The sequence below is a fragment of the Mustelus asterias genome, chromosome 12 (assembly GCF_964213995.1).
Source record: "Mustelus asterias chromosome 12, sMusAst1.hap1.1, whole genome shotgun sequence".
NCBI classification, from domain to species: Eukaryota; Metazoa; Chordata; class Chondrichthyes; order Carcharhiniformes; family Triakidae; genus Mustelus; species Mustelus asterias.
Window position 1 is genome coordinate 3606187 of NC_135812.1, and position 26158 is coordinate 3632344.

The 26158-nt window shown below is 47.4% G+C and overlaps 1 protein-coding gene across 1 annotated transcript; it reads left to right on the plus strand.

Moving 5' to 3' along the window:
• The first annotated feature begins 125 nt into the window (after nucleotides 1–125).
• Nucleotides 126–26139, plus strand: shpk (sedoheptulokinase). Its single transcript, XM_078224597.1, has 8 exons — nucleotides 126–174; nucleotides 3925–4086; nucleotides 10477–10618; nucleotides 12593–12776; nucleotides 16182–16334; nucleotides 17237–17412; nucleotides 18795–18995; nucleotides 25361–26139. The coding sequence occupies exons 2-8, from the start codon at nucleotides 3931–3933 to the stop codon at nucleotides 25753–25755; spliced, it is 1407 nt and encodes a 468-aa protein (XP_078080723.1). The 5' UTR covers nucleotides 126–174; nucleotides 3925–3930; the 3' UTR covers nucleotides 25756–26139.
• The last annotated feature ends 19 nt before the right edge of the window (nucleotides 26140–26158 follow it).

Below are 26158 nucleotides of genomic sequence, written 5' to 3' on the forward strand. Positions count from 1 at the left end.
GGCAGCCCCGCCCCCGCACGCAGCCCCGCCCCTCACCGAGCCCCGCCCCTCCCGCAGACACGCACGCTCCAGCCCCGCCCCCGCCCCGCCCCGCCCCTCACGCAGTGACGCACGCTCCTGCCCCGCCTCTTGGCGGTTGGGTGGCGTTGGCGTTGCGGCCTGAGGCTCGAGCAGGTAATAGTTTTTCTCTCGGAATTCAAATCCCTTCAGTGTATTTTTCTTAACCGGTCACTCCTCCATTTTGTTCCTTTACAGGTTGTTTTCAATAGATCACCGCAATATGTTTTTAACTAAATTGCGGCTGGTGTGTCAATGATCATAAAGCACCGCCCTAATATATGCAGACCACGCCCCTCATGTATATGCTAATCTGCCAGAGGAACAAAGAACAAAGAAAAGTACAGCTAAAGGCAAATTACTGCAGATGCTGGAATCTGAAATAATAACAGAAAATGCTGGAAAATCTCAGCAGGTCTGACAGCATCGTCAGGAGAGAATAGAGCCAACGTATCATTGACTGTATTCTCTTCCCACAGATGCTGTCAGATCTGCTGAGATTTTCCAGCATTTTTTATTTCTAAGAAAAGTACAGCACAGAAACAGACCCTTCCACCCTCCAATCTTTCCCAATGAAGCAGTTGAGGCTATCTCATTGAATGTTTTTAAGGCAAAGGTAGATAGATTTTTGAACAGTAAAGGAATTAAGGGTTATGGTGAGCGGGCGGGTAAGTGGAGCTGAGTCAATGAAAAGATCAGCCATGATCTTATTGAAGGGCAGAGCAGGCTCAATGGGCCAGATGGCCTACTCCTGCTCCTAGTTCTTATGTATCTCCTCTGGCAGTGTGTTCCAGGAACCCACTACTCTCAGTATGTAAAACTTCCCCTGCACATCTCCCTTAAACCTTCCCCCTCTCACCTTGAACCTGTGCCCCCTTGTAATTGACACTTCCACCCTGGGAAAAAGTCTCTGATTATCCACCCTATCTATGCCTCTCATAATTTTGTAGACCTCTATCAGGTCTCCCCTCAGCCTCAGTCTTTCCAGTGAAAATAACCCCAGTTTTTTCAATCTATCTTCATAGCCAACACTCTGGAGACCAGGCAACATTCTGGTGAACCTTCCTTGCACTCTCTCCAAAGCTTCTACGTCCTTTTGGTAGCGTGGCGACCAGAACTGCACGCAATACTTCAAATGCAGCCTAACCAAGGTTTTATATAGCTGCAACATGATTTCCCAACTCTTGTACTCAATGCCCCAGCCGATGAAGGCAAACGTTCTTAATTACCTTGGCCACCTGCATTGCCACTTTTAAGGAATTGTGGACCTGTACACCCAGATCCTTCTGTATGTTAATGTTCCGAAGGGTTCTGCCATTTACTGTACAATTCACATCTAAATTTGATCTTCCAAAATGCATCACCTCGCATTTGTTCAGATTAAATGTCATCTGCTATTTCTGTGCCCAAGTCTCCAATCTATCTCTATCCTATTGAATCCTCTGACAATCCTCGACACTATCCGCAATTCCACCAATCTTCGTGTCATCCGCAAACTTACTGATCAAACCAACCACATTTTCCTCCAGATCATTTATATATACTGCAAACAACAGAGGTCCCAGCACTGATCCCTGCGGAACACCACGAGCTACAGATCACCATTCTGAAAAACACCTTTCCACCGCTACTCTCTCTCTATAACCCAGCCAGTTCTGTATCCATCTAGCCAGCCCACCCCGAATCCCATGTGATTTTAGTTTTTGTACCAGTCTGCCATGTTGGACCTTGTCAAATGTCAAATGCATATAAACTACATAGCCTCTTCAAAAAACTCAATCAAGTTGGTGAGACATGACCTTCCCCGTACAAAACCATGCTGCCTGTCACGAACTAGCCCAATTTCTTCCAAATGTTCATATATCCTGTCCCTCAGTATCTTCTCCAAAAGCTTCCCCACCACTGATGTCAGGCTCACAGGCCTATAATTTCCTGGATTATCCCTGCTTCCTTTCTTAACAAGGGAACAACATTGGCTATTCTCCAGTCCTCTGGAACCTCAGTTGTGGTCAAAGAGGATGTGAAGATACCTGTTAAGGCCCCAGCTATTTCTTCCCTTGCCTCCCGCAGTAACCTGGGATCGATCCCATCCGGCCCTGGGGATTTGTCTAACTTAATTTAAGGTACCCAACACTTCCACATAGAGCCCATCCTACCACCTGATACAGTGCAGGAGGCCATTCAGCCCATTGTGCACCATGATAGCTCTTGGCCAGATCTGTCTAACTAGTACAGTTCCCTTTGGAATGTTATTGAATCAGCCTTTCGGGTAACACATTCCAGATCGTAACAACCTGCTCTGTGGAAAAACATTCCATTTATCTCCCTCTGGTTTTTTTTGCCAGTTATCTTCAATCTGTGTCCCTCTTGCCACTGGAAAGTTTCCCCTCAATCACTCTATTCAAACCCTTCATGATTTTGAAGGCCTCTTATGAAAACCTCTCTTTAACCTTCACAACAAATTCAATCCCAGCTTTTCCAATAAATCGCTGCACCAATTCCAAGGCCTTGACATCCTACCTGAAGTATGTTGCCCAGGATTGGCCCCTACTCCAGCTGGGGTGCAACAAATGTTTAATAAACTAGTTCAGAAACAAGATACTTCAGGTGAAGTCCAGTAGCCTTGTTTCTGTGATATATCTGTTTTATCTAATTATGATGCTCTTCCAGGTTGATACTGGAGATGAGGGTTAGCTTATGAGGAGAGATTGAGTAGACTGGGCCTGTACTGGTTGGAGTTTAGAAGGCTGAGAGGAGACCTTATAGAGACATATAAGATAATGAAGGGGCTAGACAGGGTAGAGGCAGAGAGATTCTTTCCACTTGAAAGGAAACAAGAACTAGAGGACACAGCCTCAAAATAAGGGGGAGTCAGTTTAGGACAGAGTTGAGGAGGAACTTCTTCTCTCAGAGGGTAGTGAATCTCTGGAATTCTCTGGCCATTGAAGCAGTGGAGGCTACCCCGTTAAATGTGTTTAAGACACAGGTAGATAGATTTCTGATCAATAAGGGAATTAAGGGTTATGGGGAGCGGGCGGGTAAGTGGAACTAAACCACTATCAGATCAGCCATGATCTTATTGAATGGCGGGGCAGGCTCGAGGGGCTGGATGGCCTACCCCTGCTCCTATTTCTTATGTTCTTATGTTTCTTTACATTTCTTTGGCCTCAGATTTTAGTCTCGCCAATCCTGTTTACAATTGGAGAAGGTTAATTCTTGTAATCCCCATGATGGAGGCCTCTTCACTTTGTGTTCAAATCCCTCCATGATCCCTCTATGTAAAAGCAAATTACTGCGGAAGCTGGAATCTGAAACCAAAAGAGAAAACACTGGAAAATCTCAGCATCTGGAAGGAGAGAAAAGAGCTGAAATTTCGAGTCCAGATGACCCTTAGTGCCTCAATGTAACCTCCTCCATCCCTACCACCTACCCAAGATTTCTGCGCCCCTCCGATTCTGGTCTCTTCAATTCCTGATTTTAATCACTGGTCACTACTGGCATTGTCTTCGGCTGCCAGGCTCCCACACTCCGGAATTTCCTTCCTAAACCTGCCCACCTATCTCTTCTTAAATACACTCCTTAAAACCTCCCTCTTTAACCAAGCTTTTCTTTTTAACATTATCTCCCCCAGTGACTTGTGCCCGAATTTTACCGCCTCGCCCACCCGAGGCTCGCAAGATCCCGCCCGGAGAATGCCATTCTGCGCGCCTCGCCCGCTCCGATTCCGGGGCAGGCGGCCAGTAGAATTCCGGTCTCAGTGTCAGTTTTTGATAATGCTGCTGCGAGACACTTTGGGATGTTTTACTACGTTAAAGGTGCTATAGGAATGCAGGCTGTTGACAGCTGTTTTTGTGTGTGTCTTTGCAGTTGAAAATGAGTTTGCCAGCTCCTTCTGCCCAGTACGTGTTGGGTCTGGATCTTGGTACCAGCTCAGTGAAGGCGGTGTTGTTGGATACCGAGAGCCGGACAGTGGTCGACAGCCAGATCCAGGAAACCAAGGCAGAGGTCAGCAGCACGGAGGGAGACAAGGTAAAGGAAGTATAGTGTCTTGCTTTGATTTTGTACTGGCTATTCATTGAATTTCATGGAAAAGTAGCCGCTCTTACCAATAAAGAAAATCCTCGTATTTCCATCGCACCTTTCATGACCTCAGGACGTCCCAAAGCATATCATAGAATCATGGAATCCTATAGTGCAGAAGGAGGCCATTCAGCCCATCGAGTCTGTACTCAATCCCACCCAAACCCTATCCCCATAACACCAGGCATTTACCCGAGCTACTCCCCCGACACCAAGGGGCAATTTAGCACGGCCAATCCACCTAACCCGCATATTTTTGGACTGTGGGAGGAAACCGGAGCACCCGGAGGAAACCCACGGAGAGAATGTGCAAACTCCACACAGACAGTGACCCAAGGCTGGAATCGAACCCGGGTCGCTGGCGCTGTGAGGCAGCAGGGCTAAGCAAGGGGGTGAAAGGTTATCTGGATTAGGTGGGAATGAGGTCATAATTAAATCAGCTATAATCTCAGGGGATGGCAAAGCAAGCTTGATGAGCTGAGTGGCCCACTGTCTCCTAATTATGCATGTTCGTATGTCGTGTAGGAAATACTACATTCGTAGTGTTGGGGGAGGCATTGGCCTAGTGGTATTATCACTAAACTATGAATCCAGAAACTCAGCTAATGCTCTGGGGACCCGGGTTCGAATCCCGCCAGGGCAGATGGTGGAATTTGAATTCAATAAAAAAAATCTGGAATTAAGAATCTACTGATGACCATGAAACCATTATCAATTGTTGGAAAAACCCATCTGGTTCACTAATAGGAAGAAAATCTGCCGTCCTTACCCCGGTCTAGCCTACATGTGACTCCAGAGCCACAGCAATGTGGTTGACTCTCAACTGCCCTCGGAGAACTAGAGATGGGCAATAAATGCTGGTCAGCCAGCAACGCCCAGGTCCCATAAATGAATTTTTAAAAAACACAGCAGCCAATTCGCACACAGCAAGCTCCCACGAACAACAATGTTTTGGTAATGTTAGCTCTTAAATAAATATTATCTCGGACATTGGAGAGATCTGCCCTGCTGTTCTTTGTCATAATTCCATGGGTTCTTTCATCTGACATGGACCTTAGGTTGAACGTCTTGCCACCTCAGCAGTGCAGCACTCCCTCAGTCCTGTACCGGAGGATTGGCCTAGCTTTTGTGCCTAGGTCTTTGGAATGGAACTTCAATCCATGACCATCTGGTTTAGGAGTGAGAGCACTGTCCAATGAGCCACACGCTGCGAACATCTGCATTTCAGGTCATTTACTAAGGAACCCAAGCTGAGTCATAGAATCATCGAATCCCTACAGTGCAGAAGGAGGCCATTCAGCCCATCGTGTCTGCACCGATCACCATCCCACCAAGGCCCTATTCCCACAACCCCACATATTTACCCTGCTAATCCCCCTGACACTAGAGCCAATTCATCAGGGCCAATCAACCTAACCTGCACATCTTTGGACTGTGGGAGGAAACCACACAGACATGAGGAGAACGTGCAAACTCCACACAGATAGTGACCCAAGGCTGGAATTGTACCCGGGTCCCTGGCGCTGTGAGACAGCAGTGCTAACCACTGTGCACCCCGTGTCGAGAAGAGGTTTTTTTTTTACATAGTGAGTTAGGATTTAGAGAGACTGAGAGGGCGGTGGAACAAGCTCAGTGGTAACTTTCCAAAGGGAATTGGATAAATACTTGAAAAGAAAATATTTGCCGGACTCTGGGGAAAGAGCCCGGGGACTAATTGGACAGCTCTGCCCATGTGCTGGCACGGGTTTGATGGGCTGAATGGCCTCCGTCTGAGTTGTAGGCCTGTTGTGATTTTACGCATCAGAATTAACTGTTAAATTGAATCTGAAAAAGAGCAAAAATAATTTCTGGGGCTGTTTTATCCAAAGAATTCGCACAGTTAAGACAATCATGTAGGAAAACCCAGGAAACTGCCTGCACTCAGTAACTTACACGGTGTTTTCCCTGCTTGGACTTTGGTAGAGTGTAACCATGGAGACGGGAAGTACACACCCCGTTCAGTAATGCAATCAGGTGTTGCCCCATTGCTTGGCACTGCCACAATTCTACAGCACTTCAGTCCCAATGCCTTTTCTTGTCAGCTTGGAGCTTGTACTTGTCTCTTGTGGGGACCATGAATTGGATTCAGTTTGAAGTTGAGGTGGTTTTTGAAGAGAGTAAGGAAATGGTTGTGGGCTTTCCCTGTCCATTCTGTGCATTAGCTTTAAGAATAAATAAAGAACAAAGAAAATTACAGCACAGGAACAGGCCCTTCGGCCCTCCAAGCCTGCATCGACCATGCTGCCCGACTGAACTAAAACCCCCTTCCCTTCCGGGGACCATATCCCTCTATTCCCATCCTATTCATGTATTTGTCAAGACACGCCTTAAAACTCACTATTGTATCCGCTTCCACTACCTCCCCCGGCAACGAGTTCCAGGCACCCACCACTCTCTGTGTAAATCTTGCCTCGTATATCTCCTTTAAACCTTGCCCCTCGCATCTTAAACCTGTGCCCCCTAGTAATTGACTCTTCCACCCTGGGAAAAAGCTTCTGACTATCCACTCTGTCCATGCCTCTCATAATCTTGTAGACTTCTATCAGGTCGCCCCTCAACTTCCATCATTCCAGTGAGAACAAACCAAGTTTCTCCAACCTCTCCTCATAGCTAATGCCCTCCATTCTGGTAAATCTTTTGTGTGCCCTCTCCAAAGCCTCCAAATCCTTCAGGTAGGGTAAAATATTTTGTAAAAGCCACAAGCAGTAGACCACCACCCCCCCCCCCCCCCCCCCCCCCCCCCACACATCCCATCCAACCTCCCTTTCCCACTTCCCAAGTCTTCTGGGATTTCTTTCTGCAATCTTGAGGGTCGTGCCTCAGGATCGTTTTTTCAGCTGATCCTAAGACCCGGGATATCCAGTTTCGTCACTGCTGTTGTGAGCAGACTAAGCAATTTAACATTGAGAATACTGGGGAGACAGTGATGTTGAACATTGGACTAATAATCCAAAGGCCCAGGGTTGAATCTTCTATTGTGAGAGTGTAGAAGGCACTTACCCAGAAGGCTACAGATACAGAATGAATTGAGGTGTTTGAAAGTAAAAGCACAGAGATACATAACATAGCAACATAATTAATTTCCTCCGGGTGCTCCGGTTTCCTCCCACAGTCCAAAGATGTGCGGGTTAGGTTGATTGGCCATGCTAAATTAACCCTAGTGTCAGGGGGACATATATATTGTCACTACAATATGTCTTGAGCGGCACGGTGGCACAGTGGTTAGCACTGCTGCCTCACAGCGCCAGGGACCTGGGTTCAATTCGGGCTTGGATGACTGTCTGTGCGAAGTTTGCACATTCTCCCCGTGTCTGTGTGGGTTTCCTCCGGGTGCTCCGGTTTCCTCCCACACTCCAAAGATGTACAGGTTAGGTTGATTGGTCATGCTAAATTGCCCATGGTGTCCTGGGATGTGTCGGCTAGAGGGCTTAGTGGGGTAAATCTGTCCGTTTGTGCGGATAGGGCCTGGGGTGGGATTGTTGTCGGTGCAGATTCGATGGGCTGAATGGCCTCCTGCACTGTAGGGATTCTATGAACATGCTAATTCAAGTTAAAAAGATGGGAAGAGCGTGGAAGTATGGCCATATGGCCAAGCTGAGGTCCCGAAGAGTTCACCTTGCAGGTGGGTCAATCCCAGCCACCTCATAACCTGAGAGCATTCAAAATCCTTTTTTGTTTTTTTGATTTGATTTATTATTGTCACATGTATTAACACACAGTGAAAAGTATTGTTTCTTGCGCGCTATACAGACAAAGCATACCGTTCATAAAGAAGGAAAGGAGAGAGTGCAGAATGTAGTGTTACAGTCATAGCTAGCGTGTAGAGAAAGATCAACTTAATGCAAGGTAGGTCCATTCAAAAGTCTGACAGCAGCAGGGAAGGAGCTGTTCTTGAGTCGGTTGGTACGTGTCCTCAGACTTTTGTATCTTTTTCCGATGGAAGAAGGTGGAAGAGAGAATGTCCGGGGTACGTGGGGTCCTTAATTATGCTGGCTGCTTTGCCGAGGCAGTGGGAAGTGTAGACAGAGTCAATGGATGGGAGGCTGGTTTGCGTGATGGATTTGGGCTACATTCACGACCTTTTATAGTTTTCTTGCAGTCTTGGGCAGAGCAGGAGCCATACCAAGCTGTCTATATCTTGAAACTAGCACACAAACTAGAGGACACAGGCTTAAGGTGAGAGGGGAAAGATTTAAAAGGGACCGGAGGGACAACGTTTTCACACAGAGGGTGGTGCGTATGTGGAATGAGCTGCCAGAGAAGGCAGTAGAAGTGGGTACAATGACAACATTTACAATACATTTGGACAGGTACATGGATGGGAAAGGTTTAGAGGGATACGGGCCAAATGCTGACGAATGGGACTAGTTCAGTTTAGGAAACCTGGTTAGCATGTACGAGTTGGGCCGAAGGACCCGTTTCCATGCTGCATATCTCTATGACTCTGTCTCCTCTATTAAATGTCGTACCTTCTGGGTATTATCAGCTGTGAGGAAAGAACAGGTGGAAGAAGGTAAAAGAGAGTTTTAGAGCAGCTTGGATTAGTACATATAACTATGATGTTGTAGCTATTACAAAGACTTGGTTGAAAGAGGGACAAGACTGGCAACTTAAAGTTCCAAGAGTTAGATGCCTCAGGTGTGATAGAGAGTGATGTAAAAGTGGTGGGGGAGTTACGTTACTGATCAGGCAGAATATCACAGCTGTAGTGAGGGAGGACACCTTGGAGAGCTCATCCAGCGAGGCCATATGGGTAGAGCTCAGGAATAGGAAGGGTGCAGTCACTTTGATGGGGTTGTACTACAGGCCTCCCAATAGCCAGCAGGAGATGGAGGACCAGGAATGTGGAAAGATTATGGAAAAATATAAAAACAACAGGATTGTTGTGGTAGGTGATCTTAACTTCCCCTATATTGACTGGGATTCCCTTAGTGCCAGGGGCTTGGATGGGGGGGTGGGATTTGTTAGATGCATCCAGGAGGGTTTCTTGAAGCAATATGTAAATAGTCCAATTAGGGAAGGGGCCATACTGGAACTGGTATTAGGGAATGGACCTCGTCAGGTGATCGAAGTTTCAGTGGGGGAGCATTTCGAGAACAGTGACCATAATTCTGTAAGTTTAAAGTTATTTATGGATAAGGGTAATAGTAGTCCTTGGGTGAAAGTACTAAATTGGGGGAAGGCCAATTGATACAGAAGGTGAAGTCACATGGGATCCATCTTGAGCTGGTAGGATGGATACAGAACTGGCTTGGTCATAGAAGACAGAGAGTAGCGGTGGAAGGGTGTTTTTCTGACTGGAGATCTGTGACCAGTGGTGTTCCGCAGGGTTCAGTGCTGGGACCCCTGTTGTTTGTAATATATATATAAATGATTTGGAGGAGAATGTAGATGGTCTGATGAGTAAGTTTGCGGATGAGACACAGATTGGGGGAGCTGCAGATAGTGAGGAGGATTGTCTGAGGATACAGCAGGACATAGATAGGCTGGAGACCTGGGTGGACAAATGGCAGATGGAATTTAATCTGGACAAATGCGAGGTGATGTATTTTGGAAGGTCTAATGCAGGAGGGAAGTGTACAGTAAATGGCAGAACCCTTCGAAGCATTAACATTCAGAGGGATCTAGGCGTACAGGTCCACGCTTCCCTGAAAGTGACAATACAAGTGGATATGGTGGTCAGAAGGCATGTGGCATGCTTGCTTCATCAGTCAGGGCATAGAGTATAAAAATTGGCAAGTTATGTTGCAGCTCTATAGAACTTTAGTTCGGTCACATATGGAATTTTTTGGACAGTTCTGGTCGCCACACTACCAGAGGATGTGGAGGCTTTGGAGAAGGTACAGAAAAGATTTACCAGGATGTTGCCTGGTTTGGACGGTATTAGCTATGAATAGAATGGATAGTGGGAGTCTTTTTCCCAGGGTAGAAACATCAATAACGAGGGAACATAGGCTGAAGGTAAAAGAGGGAAAGTTTAAAGGAGATGTGAGAGGCATGTTTTTTCACACAGAGGGTGGTAAGTGCCTGGAATGAGCTGCCACAGGAGGTGGTAGAAGCAGATACAATATCAACGTATAAGAGGCATCTTGACGGATAAATGAATAAACAGGGAATAGAGGGGTACGGACCGCGTAGAGGCAAAAGGTCTTGAGTTTAGAAAGGCATCATGTGTCAGCACAGGCTTGGTGGGCCGAAAGGCCTGTTCCTGTGCTGTTGACCCCTTTGTTCTTTGAGATTAAGGAAGAGGTGAAGGCTCAGCAACTCAGGACAGGTTTGTCACCTTGATGTTCATTCCAGGGCCGGGAGCAGGACGTTGCTCGGATTGTGTCAGCCCTTCACCACTGCGTTGCTGCATTGCCCAGGGAACGCCTCCGCAGGGTGGCCCGGATCGGTGTCTCGGGACAGATGCATGGAGTGATGTTGTGGAAAAGCCAGGAAGGTAAGTGCAGAAAGGCAGAGGTGGAAATATGCCTCCTCACTGTTGTTCATTAGGGTTCAGAACAGAGGCAGAACCTGGGACAGTACAGCACTCCCTCAGTACTGACCCTCTGACAGTGCGGCACTCCCTCAGCACTGACCCTCTGACAGTGCGGCACTCCCTCAGCACTGACCCTCTGACAGTGCGGCACTCCCTCAGCACTGACCCTCTGACAGTGCGGCACTTCCTCAGCACTGACCCTCTGACAGTGCAGCACTCCCTCAGTACTGACCCTCTGACAGTGCGGCACTCCCTCAGTACTGACCCTCTGACAGTGTGGCACTCCCTCAGTGCTGACCCTCTGACAGTGCGGCACTCCCTCAGTACTGACCCTCTGACAGTGCGGCACTCCCTCAGTACTGACCCTCTGACAGTGCGGCACTCCCTCAGTACTGACCCTCTGACAGTGCGGCGCTCCCTCAGTACTGACCCTCTGACAGTGCGGCACTCCCTCAGTACTGACCCTCTGACAGTGCGGCACTGCCTCTGAGAATCAGTGAAGCCATATAAAGTTTCCGAACATCCATTGTCAGTTCCAAAACAAGTCGGATATTTTTACTGCTGCAGTCGTTAATCTTAGAATCAGAATAAATCTACAAGGCTCAGGTCCGGAGTGTGGTGGAATATTCCCCACTCTCTTGGATGGATGCAGCTCTAACAACACTCAAGAACCTTGATACTGCCAGGACAATGCAGCCCGCTTTCACATTCTCTCCCTCCAGCTCCAGAGTACCATTGGAGCCATCTACAAGATGCACCACCACGTTTCCAGGGGGCTTTCTACAGATCCCCCGTCATACTTACAATACAAGCAGGAGAATCCCTCCCCTTGCGTCTTCCAGAGTTTCCCCTGGGCCATGGAATGTAAAGGAATGATCTCCATTTGCCGGGATGAGTTCACCAAAAGCAACTTTCAAGCAGCACACTTGATTGGCATCCCAGCTGCCAGCTTAAACATTCACTCCCTCCACCAGCGACGCTCAGTGGCAGCAGTGTGTCCCATCCAAAAGGTGCACTGCAGGAACTCACCAAGCCTCCTGAGACAGCACCTTCCAAACCTGTGACCTCTCCTGCCTGGATGAAAAAGGCCAGCACATACCTGGAAACTCTACCATTACCTCCGCTCGCCATCCTAACTTGGAAATATATCGGCCTTTCTTCCACTGTCTCTGGGTCAAATTCCTGGAATTCCCCCCCTAATAGCACAGTGGGTGTACCTACACCAAAGGACTGCAGCGGTTCAAGAAGGCAGCTCACCACCACCACCTTTTTGAGGGCAATTAGGGATGGGCAATAAATGCCGGCCTAGCCAGCGATACTTACATCTTATGAAATAATTTTTAAAAGTCTACTCCCATTTTGAATAAGATCTTGGCATTTCCTCAATCACACTAATACCTCGTAAGCTTTTGAAGATTTCAGTGACTTGATTTTGATCACAAACCAAACCAGGGAAATTGCTTAGCATTTAGCACACGGGGTTTTACTTTTGAACTCAACTCATTTTACCTATAACTCTGATAATATTTGTTGCGATTAAAGCAGAGAAACTAATCCAGGACAGGAATAGATTGCACTATTTTTGCAGTCCAAAAATGTGCGGGCTAGGTGGATTGGCCATGCTAAATTGCCCCTTAGTGTTCCGGGATGCGTAGGTTAGAGGGATTAACGGGGTAAATATGTGGGGTTACAGGGATAGAGCCTGGGTGGGATTGTGGTCGGTGCAGACCCAATGGGCCAAATGGCCTCCTTCTGCACTGTTGGGATTCTATGGATTCTATGCACCCTAACTAAACAAGGTGATGATTAGGGTGTGAAGAAGCTGGAACAGCCACATTTAATGACCAGACGTAGCTGGAAAAAGAAGTGGATGTAGTTTGGTTCACCTTGGGAGATGGAGGTTAGATATTTTCTCTTGTTTCTCCTCTGTTTTAGGCTGTATTTGGCAGAAGGCTGAAGCAGGTCACACATTCCAACCCCGGGGAACGAGTCACCTGGTCACTTGGCAAGACGGTCGCTGCAGCCGCGAGTTTCTCGATTCACTCACACAGCCCGATTCCCACCTCAGCCTAGCCACTGGCTTTGGCTGTGCCACCATTTTCTGGTTCTTGAGGAACAGGTAGACATCTCCAAACTTCTTCACAAACACAACAGGCAACAAAACCACCAAAGCAGCTTTGATAAAATTGCTGCTGATGCATTGTTCGATCAACATATTACTAAATTCACAATCATCTGGCGGGGCCGGGGAAGGCAATGGGGCTTACTCTGTTCTGTCATCACTAACCTGAAGCCAGGACAATCTGTTGGGAACACTTGGGATGTATTTTGTTGGGGTAGTTTCATGGAATTTAGAAGCTTAAGTGGGATTTGGTTGAGGTTTTCAAGCTATCAAGGGGAACCGATGGAATGATAGAAACTTTCCACTGGTTGGAGAGTCTAGGATTCGGGGACAGAGTCTAAAAACTTAGAGCCAGACTTTCCAGGAGTGAAATTAGGAAACGCTTCCCCGCACACACAGCGTGGTAGGAGTTTGGAATTCTCCTCCGCTAGATCAATTGTTAACTTTAAATCTTGGATTGAGAGATTGTTGTTAGCTAAAGGAATTTGAAGAGATCAGGTAAAGGTGCGTAGACGCAGTTAATCACAGCCCTCCAATCTCATTGAACGGCAGAACAGGCAGGATGGTACTTTGATCAGTGCGATAGTAATATAGAAATGTAAGTTTTTGTGACTCCCTCCCTCTGCTGGCAGGGAGGGTTCCTGCAGTTGGACGAGTGAAAATGAGCCCATATCTCAAAATTGTCCCCAACTCTCTCAAACCCCATTTTTATAAAGTGTCGGTAAGATTTATACAGAACCTTCCACATTCCCAAACTTCGCAAGTATTGTCACTGTTGTTTGGTAAACAAAAATAGCAGTTAATTTGTCCTTTGTTAATGGGAAGAGTTTGATTTGATTTGGTTTATTATTGTCACGTATTAGGATACAGTGAAAAGTATTGTTTCTTGCGCGCTATACAAAGCATACCGTTCATAGAGAAGGAAACAAGAGAGTGCAGAATGTAATGTTACAGTCATAGCTAGGGTGTAGAGAAAGATCAACTTGATGCGAGGTAGGTCCATTCAAAAGTCTGACGGCAGCAGGGAAGAAGCTGTTCTTGAGTCGGTTGGTACGTGACCTCAGGCTTTTGTATCTTTTTCCCGACGGAAGAAGGTGGAAGAAAGAATGTCCGGGGTGTGTGGGGTCCTTAGTTATGCTGGCTGCTTTGCCAAGGCAGCGGGAAGTGTGGACAGAGTCAGTGGATGGGAGGCTGGTTTGCGTGATGGATTGGGCTACATTTAGGACCTTTTGTAGTTCCTTGCTCCCTATAGTTTCTCCTCATTTACACTAGGCCCTCAGGATTTGAACATCTCCATCAAATCTTCTCTCGACTTTCTCTTCCCCAAGCAAAGTAACTTCAGTTTCTCTAATCCATCCACCTAATCGGAGTCCCTCAAACCTGGAATCATTCTTGTGAATCTTTTCTGCACTCTCTCCAACACCTTTACATCCTTTGTGAAGCGTGGCGCCCAGAATTGGAGATTATACTCCAGTTGAGGCTGAACCAGTGTTTCATAAATGTTCATTATAACTTTGGAGAGAGAACAGTGCTAACATTTCAAGTCTGAACAACCCACATCAGACTCGAAACGTTAGCTCTGTTCTCTCTCCATGGATACTGTCAGACCTGCTGAGATTTTCCAGCATTTTCTGTTTTTGTTTCAGATTCCAGCATCCGCTGCGATTTGCTTTCATTATAACTTATTTGCTTTTGAACTATATGCCTCTATCAAACCCAATGAAACCAATACAATTCTCAGGAAAGCCAATCTAAATATCAGCTACAGCGAGCTGTGACCATGACAAGTCACACTGATGCAACGCAAAGCTTCTTTGAAAGAATTCCTTACATTTCTGTTGCACAACCTCAAGACATCCCAGATCACTTCATGGCCAATAAATTACTGTTAAAATACAGTCTCTGTTCAGACAAGTGGCAGTGTGGATTAGTCATGATTTATTGGTCAATCCATATTCTGTACAGAACTGAATTGAGGCTGTTTCTTATCCATAGAATCCCTACAGAGCAGAAGGAGGCCACTTGGCCCATCGAGTCTGCACCGACCACAATCCCACCCAGACCTTATCCCCATAACCCCACACATTTACCCTGCTAATCCCCTGACACCAGGCTCAATTTAGCATGGCCAATCAACCTAACCCCCACATCTTTGGACTGTGGGAGGAAACCGGAGCACCCGGAGGAAACCCATGCAGACAAGGGGAGAACGTGGAAACTCCACACAGACAGTGACCAGAGGCCGGAATTGAACCCGGGTCCCTGGTGCTGTGAGGCAGCAGTGCTAACCACTGTGCCACCGTGCCACCCAAAGTTCAGTGCTGTACTCTTGTGGCTTAACGTGCATCCCTTAAAAATCAGTTGGAATCAAGAATTATTTACAGACTTTAATTTGAACATAAATTTAGCCGGTATTTTATTGGCACGCCCGCCCGAGGCTTGTAAGATCATGCCCGAGACCAACGGAGAATGCCATTCTGTGAGCCTCGCCCGCCCCAAGTTCAGGACGGGCCTGCCGGTAAAATCGGGGCCTTTCTGTTCGTAATAACTCCACTGAGGCGGAAGTCCCGTCACCAAGTTACTTTATTTACACCATACATCTGTACACAGCCAGCTCTCCTGTTGCTCCCTGCGGAATGCAGGCTGGGAGTCTGACACACCTGCTTTAAATAGGGAGCATGAGGCGCCCTGATTTAACCATCAATTATGACTCATCTGGTACCTCTTTGGTCTACCAACCAAATAAACTAAATCAAATTAACTGAGGGACAACTCAAAAAGGGCAGCTCCCTAAAAGGAGGGGGAACCACCCAAACCAAAAAAACAAAGCAGAAAGGAAACATAAAACATTAAATTAGAATGTGGTTATCGGGGTCGATAATACACCCCAGCCCTGCGGTACCCAACGGGCACGGAAGGCAAGACTCATCAGGTATCTCTGTCGGGTACCAACATAATAAACTAACTCAAATTAACTTAGGGACAAAGTAAAAGGGGCAGCTCCCCAAAAGGAAGGGGGAACAGCCTGAACCAAATACAAAGTCGAAAGGAAACTTAAAACATCAAACCAAAAGGTGATTATCAGGGTCGATAATACACCCCAGCCCCTGCGGTGCCCAGCGGTCGCGGAAGGTGTCAACCGCGCCCGTGGACACCGCACGCTCCCTCTCCAGAGACACCTGGCCGTGAATGTAGTCGCGGTAGAGGGGCAGACAGTCAGGATGGACGGCCCCGTCGATTGCCCGCTGCCTGGACCTGTAGATGGCGCGTCTCGCCAGCCCAGGAGCAGGTTAGGACTCATCAGGTAGTTCATACTCTAGCAAGCCAACCTCATTAGCCTGGCTGAAGTCATCACACTGTTGTATATTTATTAGTGAGAGCCCTGTGATTTTTGTTTTCCAGGCCCCAGTTTCTGGAGTCCTTTAATGCTTCAGGGACCATCCACGATTATATCGTTGCTGTCTTGTGTGGGCTTAAGAAGCCATTGATGTCAGTCCAGAACGCCGCCAGTTGGGGTTACTTCAATACCAGATGTGGAAGTTGGAATCTGCCGATGTAAGCCTGCATTTAATTGTGTGTTAGGAAACCGCTGGGGTGCGGGGGCGGGCGGGGGGGGGGGGGGGGGGGGGGGGGGGGGCGGTGGTCTGATGCTATCAAACACAGAAAGTAGCCACCATTTCTGCCGAAAATTCATTTCCTTTCTCCAGGAGCTGGGAGCACATCCCACACTGTCTCCGGGTGAAATCTCCAGCTTGCCCTGTCAGTGCTGGGGAATAGACAACTTCACACATCAGCATAATGCATGTCTGGCTCATTTACAGTTTAAAGTTTATTTATTAGTCACAAGTAAGGCTTACATTAACACTGCATTGAAGTTACTGTGAAATTCCCCTAGTCGCCACACTCCAGCGCCTGTTCAGGCAATGCACCCTAACCAGCACGTCTTTCAGACTGTGGGAGGAAACCGGAGCACCCGGAGGAAACCCACGCAGACACGGGGAGAACGTGCAGACTCCACACAGACAGTGACCCAAGCTGGGAATCGAACCCGGGTCCCTGGCGCTGAAAGGCAGCAGTGCTAATCACTGTGCCGCCCGAGGCACAGAGTAAAACTCCTAGTCTGCCCCCAAACCTTGTATAACAGGTGGGCCTCAGTATGGTGATGCAGAACGACACCAACAGCACGGGTTCAATTCTCATCCCGGCTGAGGTTATTCATGAAGGCCCCGCCTTTTCAACCTTGCTAATATAAGGGGCCACCTACACACTAAGGCACCCCTCCTCATCCCTCTCACCCCCCCTGTGTGGGATTCACAAATTGAATTAGGGGCAGATTTGTGCTGTGGGAACTGCTTTTGAGAGTGAGATGTGAAAGCAGCTCAGTTGCACCCAGCCATTTTTGTTCCGTCTCTGGAGTTTAAAGGCCTCTCTCACGGGGCTTTCCTTATCTCTTCCAGATTGCGGGATTCTGGATTTCCCACTTGCTTGCTGCCTGCGATCGCGAAATCCGGCGTAATCGCCGGGAAGATGGCTCATGAGTGGTACGGTGTGCCAGAGGGGACAGAGGTCGGTGTGGCTCTGGGTGATTTCCAATGCTCTGTGTATGCCTGCATGACAGAGAAGACAGACGCAGGTAAGGGCTTAGTTTCACCTCAGGGATCAAATCGTATGTCTGACTGCTCATACAGGTCCAGTGCTTCTGACGCTACCTGGAAGATAGTTTGTCAGACACAAAACTACAACCTAATTGATTGTTGTTCTAGGGCAGACCACAGAAAGCTGCAAATGGGACACTTCTATTCAGGAAAGGAGGGAACCTATAGGCCAGCTGGCCTAACATCTGTCAATGATGCAGAGACATTATGCTTTTATGAAAAGAAAATCGTGTTTGACAAATTTATTAGAGTTCTTTGAGGATGTAACAGTCAGGATGGACAGAGAGGAACCAGTAGATGTAGAGTATTGGGTTTCCAAAAGGCATTCAAAAAGGTGCCACATGAAAGACAAGATAGCATCTTATGTTGTTGGGGGTAATTTATTAACATGGATTGGCGAACAAACACGAAACAGGATAAATGGGTCATTTTCAGACGAACAAACTGTAACTATCACACAGGGATCAGTGGATGAAAGCAAATTACTGCGGATGCTGGAATCTGAAACCAAAAGAGAAAATGCTGGAAAATCTCAGCAGGTCTGGCAGCAGCTGTAAGGAGAGAAAAGAGCTGACGTTTCGAGTCCAGATGATCCATTGTCAAACCTTTGTTAAAGGGTCATCTGGACTCGAAACACCAGCTCCATCAGTGCTGGGGCCTCAACTGTTTACCATCTCTGATAATGATTTGGATGAAGGGACTGAGTGTTTTGTAGCCAAACTTGCTGATGGTACAAAGATACAAAAGTCGGAAAGCAAGCTCTAAGGAGGACACAAAGGGAAGTAGAAAAAGGGTGAAGTGATTGAGAAAATAATCAGCAGATAGAGTATGATGTGGAAAAATGTGAAGTTGTCTACTTTGATGGGAAGAATAGAAAGACAGAATATTATTTATATGGAAAGAGACCACAGAAATCTGTGGGACAGAGGGGTCTGGGTGTTCTTGTACGTGAATCACAGAAAGATGGCATGCAAGTACAGCAAATATTGTGGGAGGGCAAATGGAATTTATTGCAAGGGGGATGGAGTATACAAAGAGGTGTGTCTTTCTCCAGCTATGATGTGGAGATGCCGGCGTTGGACTGGGGTAAACACAGTAAGAGTTTTAACAACACCAGGTTAAAGTCCAACATGTTTATTTGGTAGCAAATGCCATTAGCTTTCGGAGCGCTGCTCCTTCATCAAGGCCTGACGAAATTTGGTTCCCTGGCTTCGACATCGTGTAATTCAGCAGGGTCAATGATAGACAGCTTAGGCAGATCCCAGAGAAAGTTCCAGCTTTTTAAATGTCAGATGTGAAGGATAAATTGTTTACACAATCTCCCCACAGGTTACTGACCAGAATCTTTCTTACTCTCTAGTTTTGAACATCAGCACTTCTGCCCAGTTGACCTTTGCCCTGATGCCTGCCTTCCTGCCACCGGCTCGACCCAATCCCAATGCTAGTGTCACGTACTTCCCATACTTTGACGGGATATACTTGGCTGTGGCAGCTGCCTTGAATGGTGGCAACGTGCTGGCCTCCTTCGTTGAGATGTTGAAACAGTGGACGCAGGAGTTGGGTAAGACATTTTTGGCATTGTGAAAGATGCAAATCACTTCCCAGATCTCGGGATGCAAAAAAAAACAAGACACTTCATTGCAGGCATCCATTCCTCCATCTCTGTCCCCTTACTGTCTATCCCTCCATCTCTGTCCTCTTACTGTCTACCTTTCCATCTCTGTCCTCTTACTGCCTATCCCTCCATCTCTGTCCTCTTACTGTCTACCTCTCCATCTCTGTCCTCTTACTGTCTATCCCTCCATCTCTGTCCCTTTGCTATCTGTCTCTCTATCTCTTTTCCCTTCACTGTCTGGTAGAAGTTTGGAACTGTCTTGATTTGATTTGATTTATTATTGTCACCTGTATTAACATACAGTGAAAAGTATTGTTTCTTGCGCGCTATACAGCCAAAACATACCATTCATAGAGAAGGAAACGAGAGAGTGCAGAATGTAGTGTTACAGTCATAGCTAGGGTGTAGAGAAAGATCAACTTAGTGCAAGGTAAGTCCTTTCAAAAGTCTGACAGCAGCAGGGAAGAAGCTGTTCTTGAGTCGGTTGGTACGTGACCTCAGACTTTTGCCTCTTTCACAAACGACAGTTGATGCTGGATCAGTTGCCAATTTTAGATCTGAGATTGATACATTTTTGTTAAGTAAAGGTTTGAGGGTTATGGGCCAAAGGCAGGTGTATGGAGTTAGCCCATTGGTCAACCATGATCTCATTGAAGAGTGGAACAGGCTCGAGGGGCTGAATGGCCTAGTCCTGCTCCTATGTTCCTATTATCTATCTTTCCATCTCTGTCCCTTCACTGTCTGTCTATCCATCTCCATCAGTAAGTACGTATCCTCTGCCTGTCTTTTCAGTTGATCCATAGATTTTTGTCCTTCAGTGTGTAATCCTGCAATAGTGTCTTCAATTTGTTTGTCCCTCCATCTCCATTGCTTCAATCTGTCTATCAACCCCTTCTCCATCCACCTCACTTCCCTATCCTTTCAGTTTCATCTCTTCAGTCTTTCTATCCTCCCTTCTTCATCCCTTAAGATTGCCTATCCATTCATTATCACCCTTTCAACATGTCTGTCCCGCACCCTCCAATCCATCGACATGTCTGTCCACACCCTCCAATCCATCAGCATGTTTGTCCCTCAGTCTCTGATTATTTCGTCTTTTTCCATTTCTTTTAGTCAGAATTTTATAAAGTATAAGATAACAATAGAAAATATTTCAAAAACAATATTTTAGAAACACCCAGTTTGAGTACTACCTGTCTCAGAATCATTGCCAAAGAAGGAGTTTACACAACAACCCTCCAGTCCAGAATTCTTGGGACCAAGTCATTTGTGAATTTTGGAATTTTCTGGATTATAGAGTGACATTAGACTGCCTGACCACAAATGTGTGTATGAACACCACAGATACAAATATTTATCTGAGCCATTAAACAGTGATAAAACATTACCAAGTAGTAATAAAAGTTATTTTACCGATCCAAATATTGTATTTCCCATGTTTCTGCCCTTTGTGCTAAAATGGTGCCGAGTTGCTTGGGGCTGCTTCATAAATTGGTGTTTCCAAAGAATAGTTTTCCGGACTGCAGAGTTTACAATCTATAGTGAAAAAAACAACAAAAAAATCAAGTTAACAAAGAATTACTAGAAACTGTCTATTTTTAAAAACTGACTTCTCTTAAGATTGGGTACTTTTGAAGTTTCACTTCCCTCCTCCAGACTGTCCTTAAAAACCTCCAGGGCGGAATTTCACAATATCATCCTACACTTCAGGGGTAACTCTTCAAATGCAGACAATAAAAATCCAACAAAACTTACCCCAACTTATAAATCAAAGAAAGGGTTTAATAAAGAAACTTCATTACTCCGAACATGGGGCCTCACCCTGGGCCACTCCAAGCTTCCCACACAATTCCCAACAGGTTCTTATTTACAGTGAGTCAGCTGACCATCACATCATTCTGTAATTGGTTCCATGGTTTACTGGGTCAGCTGACTCTTACAGCTTGTTACCATTGGTCACATTACATCCAATACAAAGTTGTCACCAGTTACATCCTAACACATTGCTCGGTGTCATACTTTGGCAATGTTCCTGTGAAGCGTCTCGCGATGTTTTATTATTTTAAAGATGCCCAATAGATATAAGCTATTGTTGTCTTTCGTCCAGGTGTCTTAGAATGGCAAAGCCTGAAGGAAGTAACTTATGCCATAGTTACATCACGATGTAAGTTGCTAGTATGGAGAAGCTTGGGGGGCCCATTCTAAGTGTCAGTGTCCCCTGCGAGGCTCGCAGAACGGGATTCTCCGTTGGCCTCGGGCGCGATCTTACGAGCCTCGGGCGGGCCTGCCGATGAAACTCCGGCCTGTGACTGTTCAGTATCCACTGTCCATGTTTCTAAACAAAAAATAAAAGCTAGGAACTCTTCAGCCTGGTTCCACTCTCGGATATGACTTGTCCAGTAATAACACCAGCTGTTATAATGAGCCTTACTGTTGAGGCTATCTGTTATCTCCTTGATACGTTTATGTGTGGACAACTGTGAGATGCCTCATAGATACCCTATGGATCTCTGGTACAAACCATAGGCAAACAAGTTGACTGTGGGCGTGACTCTCAAGCGCACTGGCAGGGAATGTCCTCCCACTCCATGGGGTGTTCGATCATGCCAAAGAACGTTGCAGGTATGATCCACCACATCTCTTGACAAGCGCAAAGCACACATCATTGTCTCTTGCTCGTCTCCCGATAGGGCACCTCTGTGGGATGGCTCCAACCACCTCATCCTCTGGTTCTTGCTGGGCCTCCCCTGGACCCTGGACCTCAGTTGGTAGCTCCTCCCAAAGCTGTGCGTGGTGGCACCAAGCCCTTCTCCTCCTCCTCAATCCGATCTACACCATTATGAAGGCAGCATTGAACTCCATTATTCTTTTCTCCTTCTCCCTGTGGAATCATGGATATAATAGATTAATGAATAACCGGAAAAAATAGCAAAGCTCCCACCCGCGAGCAGCCACTGTCATGCCCTAGTGCAGGACCAGCCTTGTTTCTGATACAGTCTTGCAGCTGGGGCACTAACTCACAGATCCAGGTGACCAAGCTGCCAATCCTGATATGTGACTTCTCAATCCCGCAGAGGTTGGAAGAGATTTGCAGATGTCTCCATTAGCCAAGACTATCCCATGTTCAGCCCAGTACCGAGCCAGACAGCCTATCACTGCCGACTGTAAAACAATAAACACACCTTGCACACCAAACTGTGCCTCATCCCAACTGATAACACCGGCCTGGTCTATCTCTGGAGTGGGAGAGTGCCATGTGTGCCCTGTAGCCTGACCCGCAAAGCCCCGCGGCCGCACTGTCTCACCTTGACTCTGAGGTCCACAGAGTCCCAGGACTGTCCTTACTGTCTCACTCTGACCTGTTGGCCCTCGACCAGGGACTATGACTGTCCTCCTGTGAGCTCCCCTTTAAAGTTGATTTATTTATTAGTGTCACAAGTAAGTCTTACATTAACACTGCAATGAAGTTACTGTGAAATTCCCCTAGTTGCCACACTCTGGTGCCTGTTCGGGTCAATGCAACTAACCAGCACGTCTTTCAGACTGTGGGAGGAAACCAGAGCACCCGGAGGAAACCCACGCAGACACGGGGAGAATGTGCAAACTCCGCACAGACAGTGACCCGAGGTCGGGAATCGAACCCAGGTCCCTGGCGCTGTGAGGCAGCTGTGCTAACCACTGTGCTACCATGTCGCCCTGTTCCCACATGATTGATCACAACACAGTCTCCATCCACCCCCATAAGTCTCTGTGCAACTCTTGTGCCACACTGCCACCACTCCCCACCCCCCTATTCCTATTCCAAAGTCCGAGTACACCCCATCCCATTCAAATAATTTGATTTCCACCCACCCCCGTGTGTGTCTGCATTCCAGTTTTCTTTGTCGGTTTCCAGCTTCCCCAGCCTTGGTTCCCCCCCCTCTGCCTGCCATCATTGCCCCTCCCCCTTACCTCCTTCTAACCCTTTTCTACCCCATTGTCCCCCTGTGCGTCCGCCTCCCCTCCCGTCCCTCCCCTCCCCTCCCCTCCCATTGCAATCCCAACAAATCCATTGCCCCCCATGAGTCTGTCATCCTCCCCCCGGCACAATGCTGGTTCCGGAGGGTACAGCCCTGACTGAGTGCTGCACAACGGTGTTCTCCCAGAATATGGAGCCACTCCCCAGAAGCATACCAAACTTTCCGTGCCCGCAGCGTGGCATTGCGCTGCCATCGCACCAAAACCAGAGCAGTACAGATGCAGGTAACTTTGAGCGTTGCGTTCACCTCAAAGTCACGAGTGAAGTGAGGGCTGACTGATGCATGCCACTCATTTCCAAACATGTTTCACACCAGTGCGAATCCCCGCTGGCATGACACGGGATAGGAAGGTGGAATGTAATTCCGGCAAGTAGAGTATTTAATGAGCACTTATGTGGTGGTAATGAATGTAAATAGCTTTCCGGGCACTGATCAGTGAGATACTCCACCGCCATCAACCGGCTGTGAAAGAGATGAGGGGAAAATTGCAAACTGTTTTCCCACCAGTCGGAATCTGAATTTTTGGTCTCTCTCCAAAGTTTTTGCTTCCTCCCGCCTCGAAACCCACCACAAACAGGCAATTCCACCCTTTTCAGCTGCACCCGGTGACATGCTCTCCCGCATTCTTCATTGAGCCAGGGTTGACACTCCAGGTGGATAGTAATGGTGGAGTGGGGGATATGCCGGGCCATGAGGATGACACCAACTTTTACAGATGCACCATAGAAAGCATTCTTTCTGGTTGTATCACAGCTTGGTATGGCTCCTGCTCTGCCCAAGACCGCAAGGAACTACAAATCAAAGAAGAATCATAGAAACCCTAGAGCACAGAAAGAGGCCATTCGGCCCATCGAGTCTGCACCGATCACAATCCCACCCAGGCCCTACCCCCATATCCCTACATATTTACCCACTAATCCCTCTAACCTATGCATCTCAGGACACTAAGGGCAATTTTAGCATGGCCAATCAACCTAACCCGCACATCTTTGGACTGTGGGAGGAAACCGGAGCACCTGGAGGAAACCCACGCAGACACGGGGAGAATGTGCAAACTCCACACAGACAGTGACCCAAGCCAGGAATCGAACCCAGGTCCCTGGAGCTGTGAAGCAGCAGTGCTAACCACTGTGCCACCGTGCCGCCCAAAGGGGCGTGAATGCAGCCCAATCCATCATGCAAACCAGCCTCCCATCCATTGACTCTGTCCACACTTCCCGCTGCCTCGGCAAAGCAGCCAGCATAATTAAGGACCCCATGCACCCCGGACATTCTCTCTTCCACCTTTTTCGGTCAGGAGAAAGATGCAAAAGTCTGAGTCACGTGCCAACCGACTCAAGAACAGCTTCTTCCCTGCTGCTGTCAGACTTTTGAATGGACTTACCTTGCATTAAGTTGATCTTTCTCTACACCCTAGCTATGACTGTAACACTACATTCTGCACTCCCTCCTTTTCTTCTCTATGAACAGTATGTTTTGTCTGTGGTGCGCAAGAAACAATACTTTTCACTGTATGTTAATACATGTGACAATAATAAATCAAATCAAATCAAATTGTGGTTGAGTACAATTCCACTGCTGCTGATGGTCCACAGCGCCTCCTGGCTGCCCAGTCTTGAATTGCTAGCACTGATGTAAATCAATCCCGTTGAGCACGGTGGTAGTGCCACACAAGATAATGGAGAGTATCCTCAACAACAAGACAGGACTTTGCCTCCCAAGGACCATGCGGTGGTCACTCCTACCAATACTGCCATGGACAGATGCACCTGCAACAGGTGGATTGGTGGGGATGAGGTGGAGTGGATGAACTAGTCTGCGTGACAGCTCTCCTTATTTTGGAACAAGCCCCGCCAGCTGTTCGTAAGGAGGGCTTTGTAGGGTCAGCAGGGTTGGAAGTTGCTGTTTCTGGTGCCTAGGTTAATGGCGGGTGGTCTGGGTGGATTCATTCCTTTTTGGACTTTTCTGAGTGTCTCGCTAGGTCATTTCAGAAGGCAGTTGAGAGTCAACCACATGGCTGTGGGTCTGGAATCACATGTAGGCCAGGCTGGGTAATGACGGCAGATTTCCTTCCCTAAAGGACATTAGTGACGACAATCGACACTAGTTTAATTACTGGGACTACCTTTTGTTTTTTGTGAATTAATCGGACTTAAATTCCACCAGCTGCTGTGGTAGGATTCGAACCCGTGCCCCAGAGCGTGAGACCTCTGGATTATTATTGCAGCTTCGTTACCACTCATGTCCCTGTCTCCCCATAATGCTGATGGTGGTTTTTCTTCACTTCCACAGGGCAGGAGGTTCCAGAGTCCACCATCTATTCCCAATCAATATGTGCTGCTCTGAACATTGCCTGCACTGACCTTGTGGTGCAGCCCACCGTATTTGGAGAGAGACACTTGCCTGACCAGCTAGCCTCAGTGACCCACATCTCCCCGTCCAACCTCTCGCTGGGTCACGTAACCAGGGCGCTATGCCGTGGCATCGCGGAGAACCTCCATTCCATGTTACCCTGCCAGCAGCTGATTGAATCCGGGGTGCGGAGGATTATGGGCAGCGGAAGTGCACTGACCAAGAACGAGGTGTTGCAACAGGAAGTGGCGAGAGTTTTCACCCTCCCCATTGTGTACGGGAAGACCGTCGATTCCGCAGTCGGTGTTGCTATGGTGATGCTGGACCGGAAATAGCCGGGGGGGGTGGGGTGAGGGGGAAGAAACTCCCAAATGTGAAGGCAGAAGAAAGTAAATCAACATCCAATCAGTGTGTGTGTATCTGATCTGATCACAATGTTTTCCCAATGATTAAGGGGAGGATATGAACAAGTTGGCAGGAGCTGTCTCCCAGCACTTCCTCATCCATCCCTTCCCCAGTGTAATCAACCAGTCAGTGTAATTGGAGAGAACGAATTATGGATACAGAGTTAGCACTGCCTTGGCAATGTCATAGCTTGTCTAGTTACCGACCGAGCATCAAAGCCAAAGTTGGACCAGGATTCTACTGGAGAGGTGACGTTCCAAGCTACTCTCTTTCTCTCAGCAGTGAGCAGTGGAAGAAGAAGGAGATCCCCCCCCCAGCAAAAAAAAAAGAGCC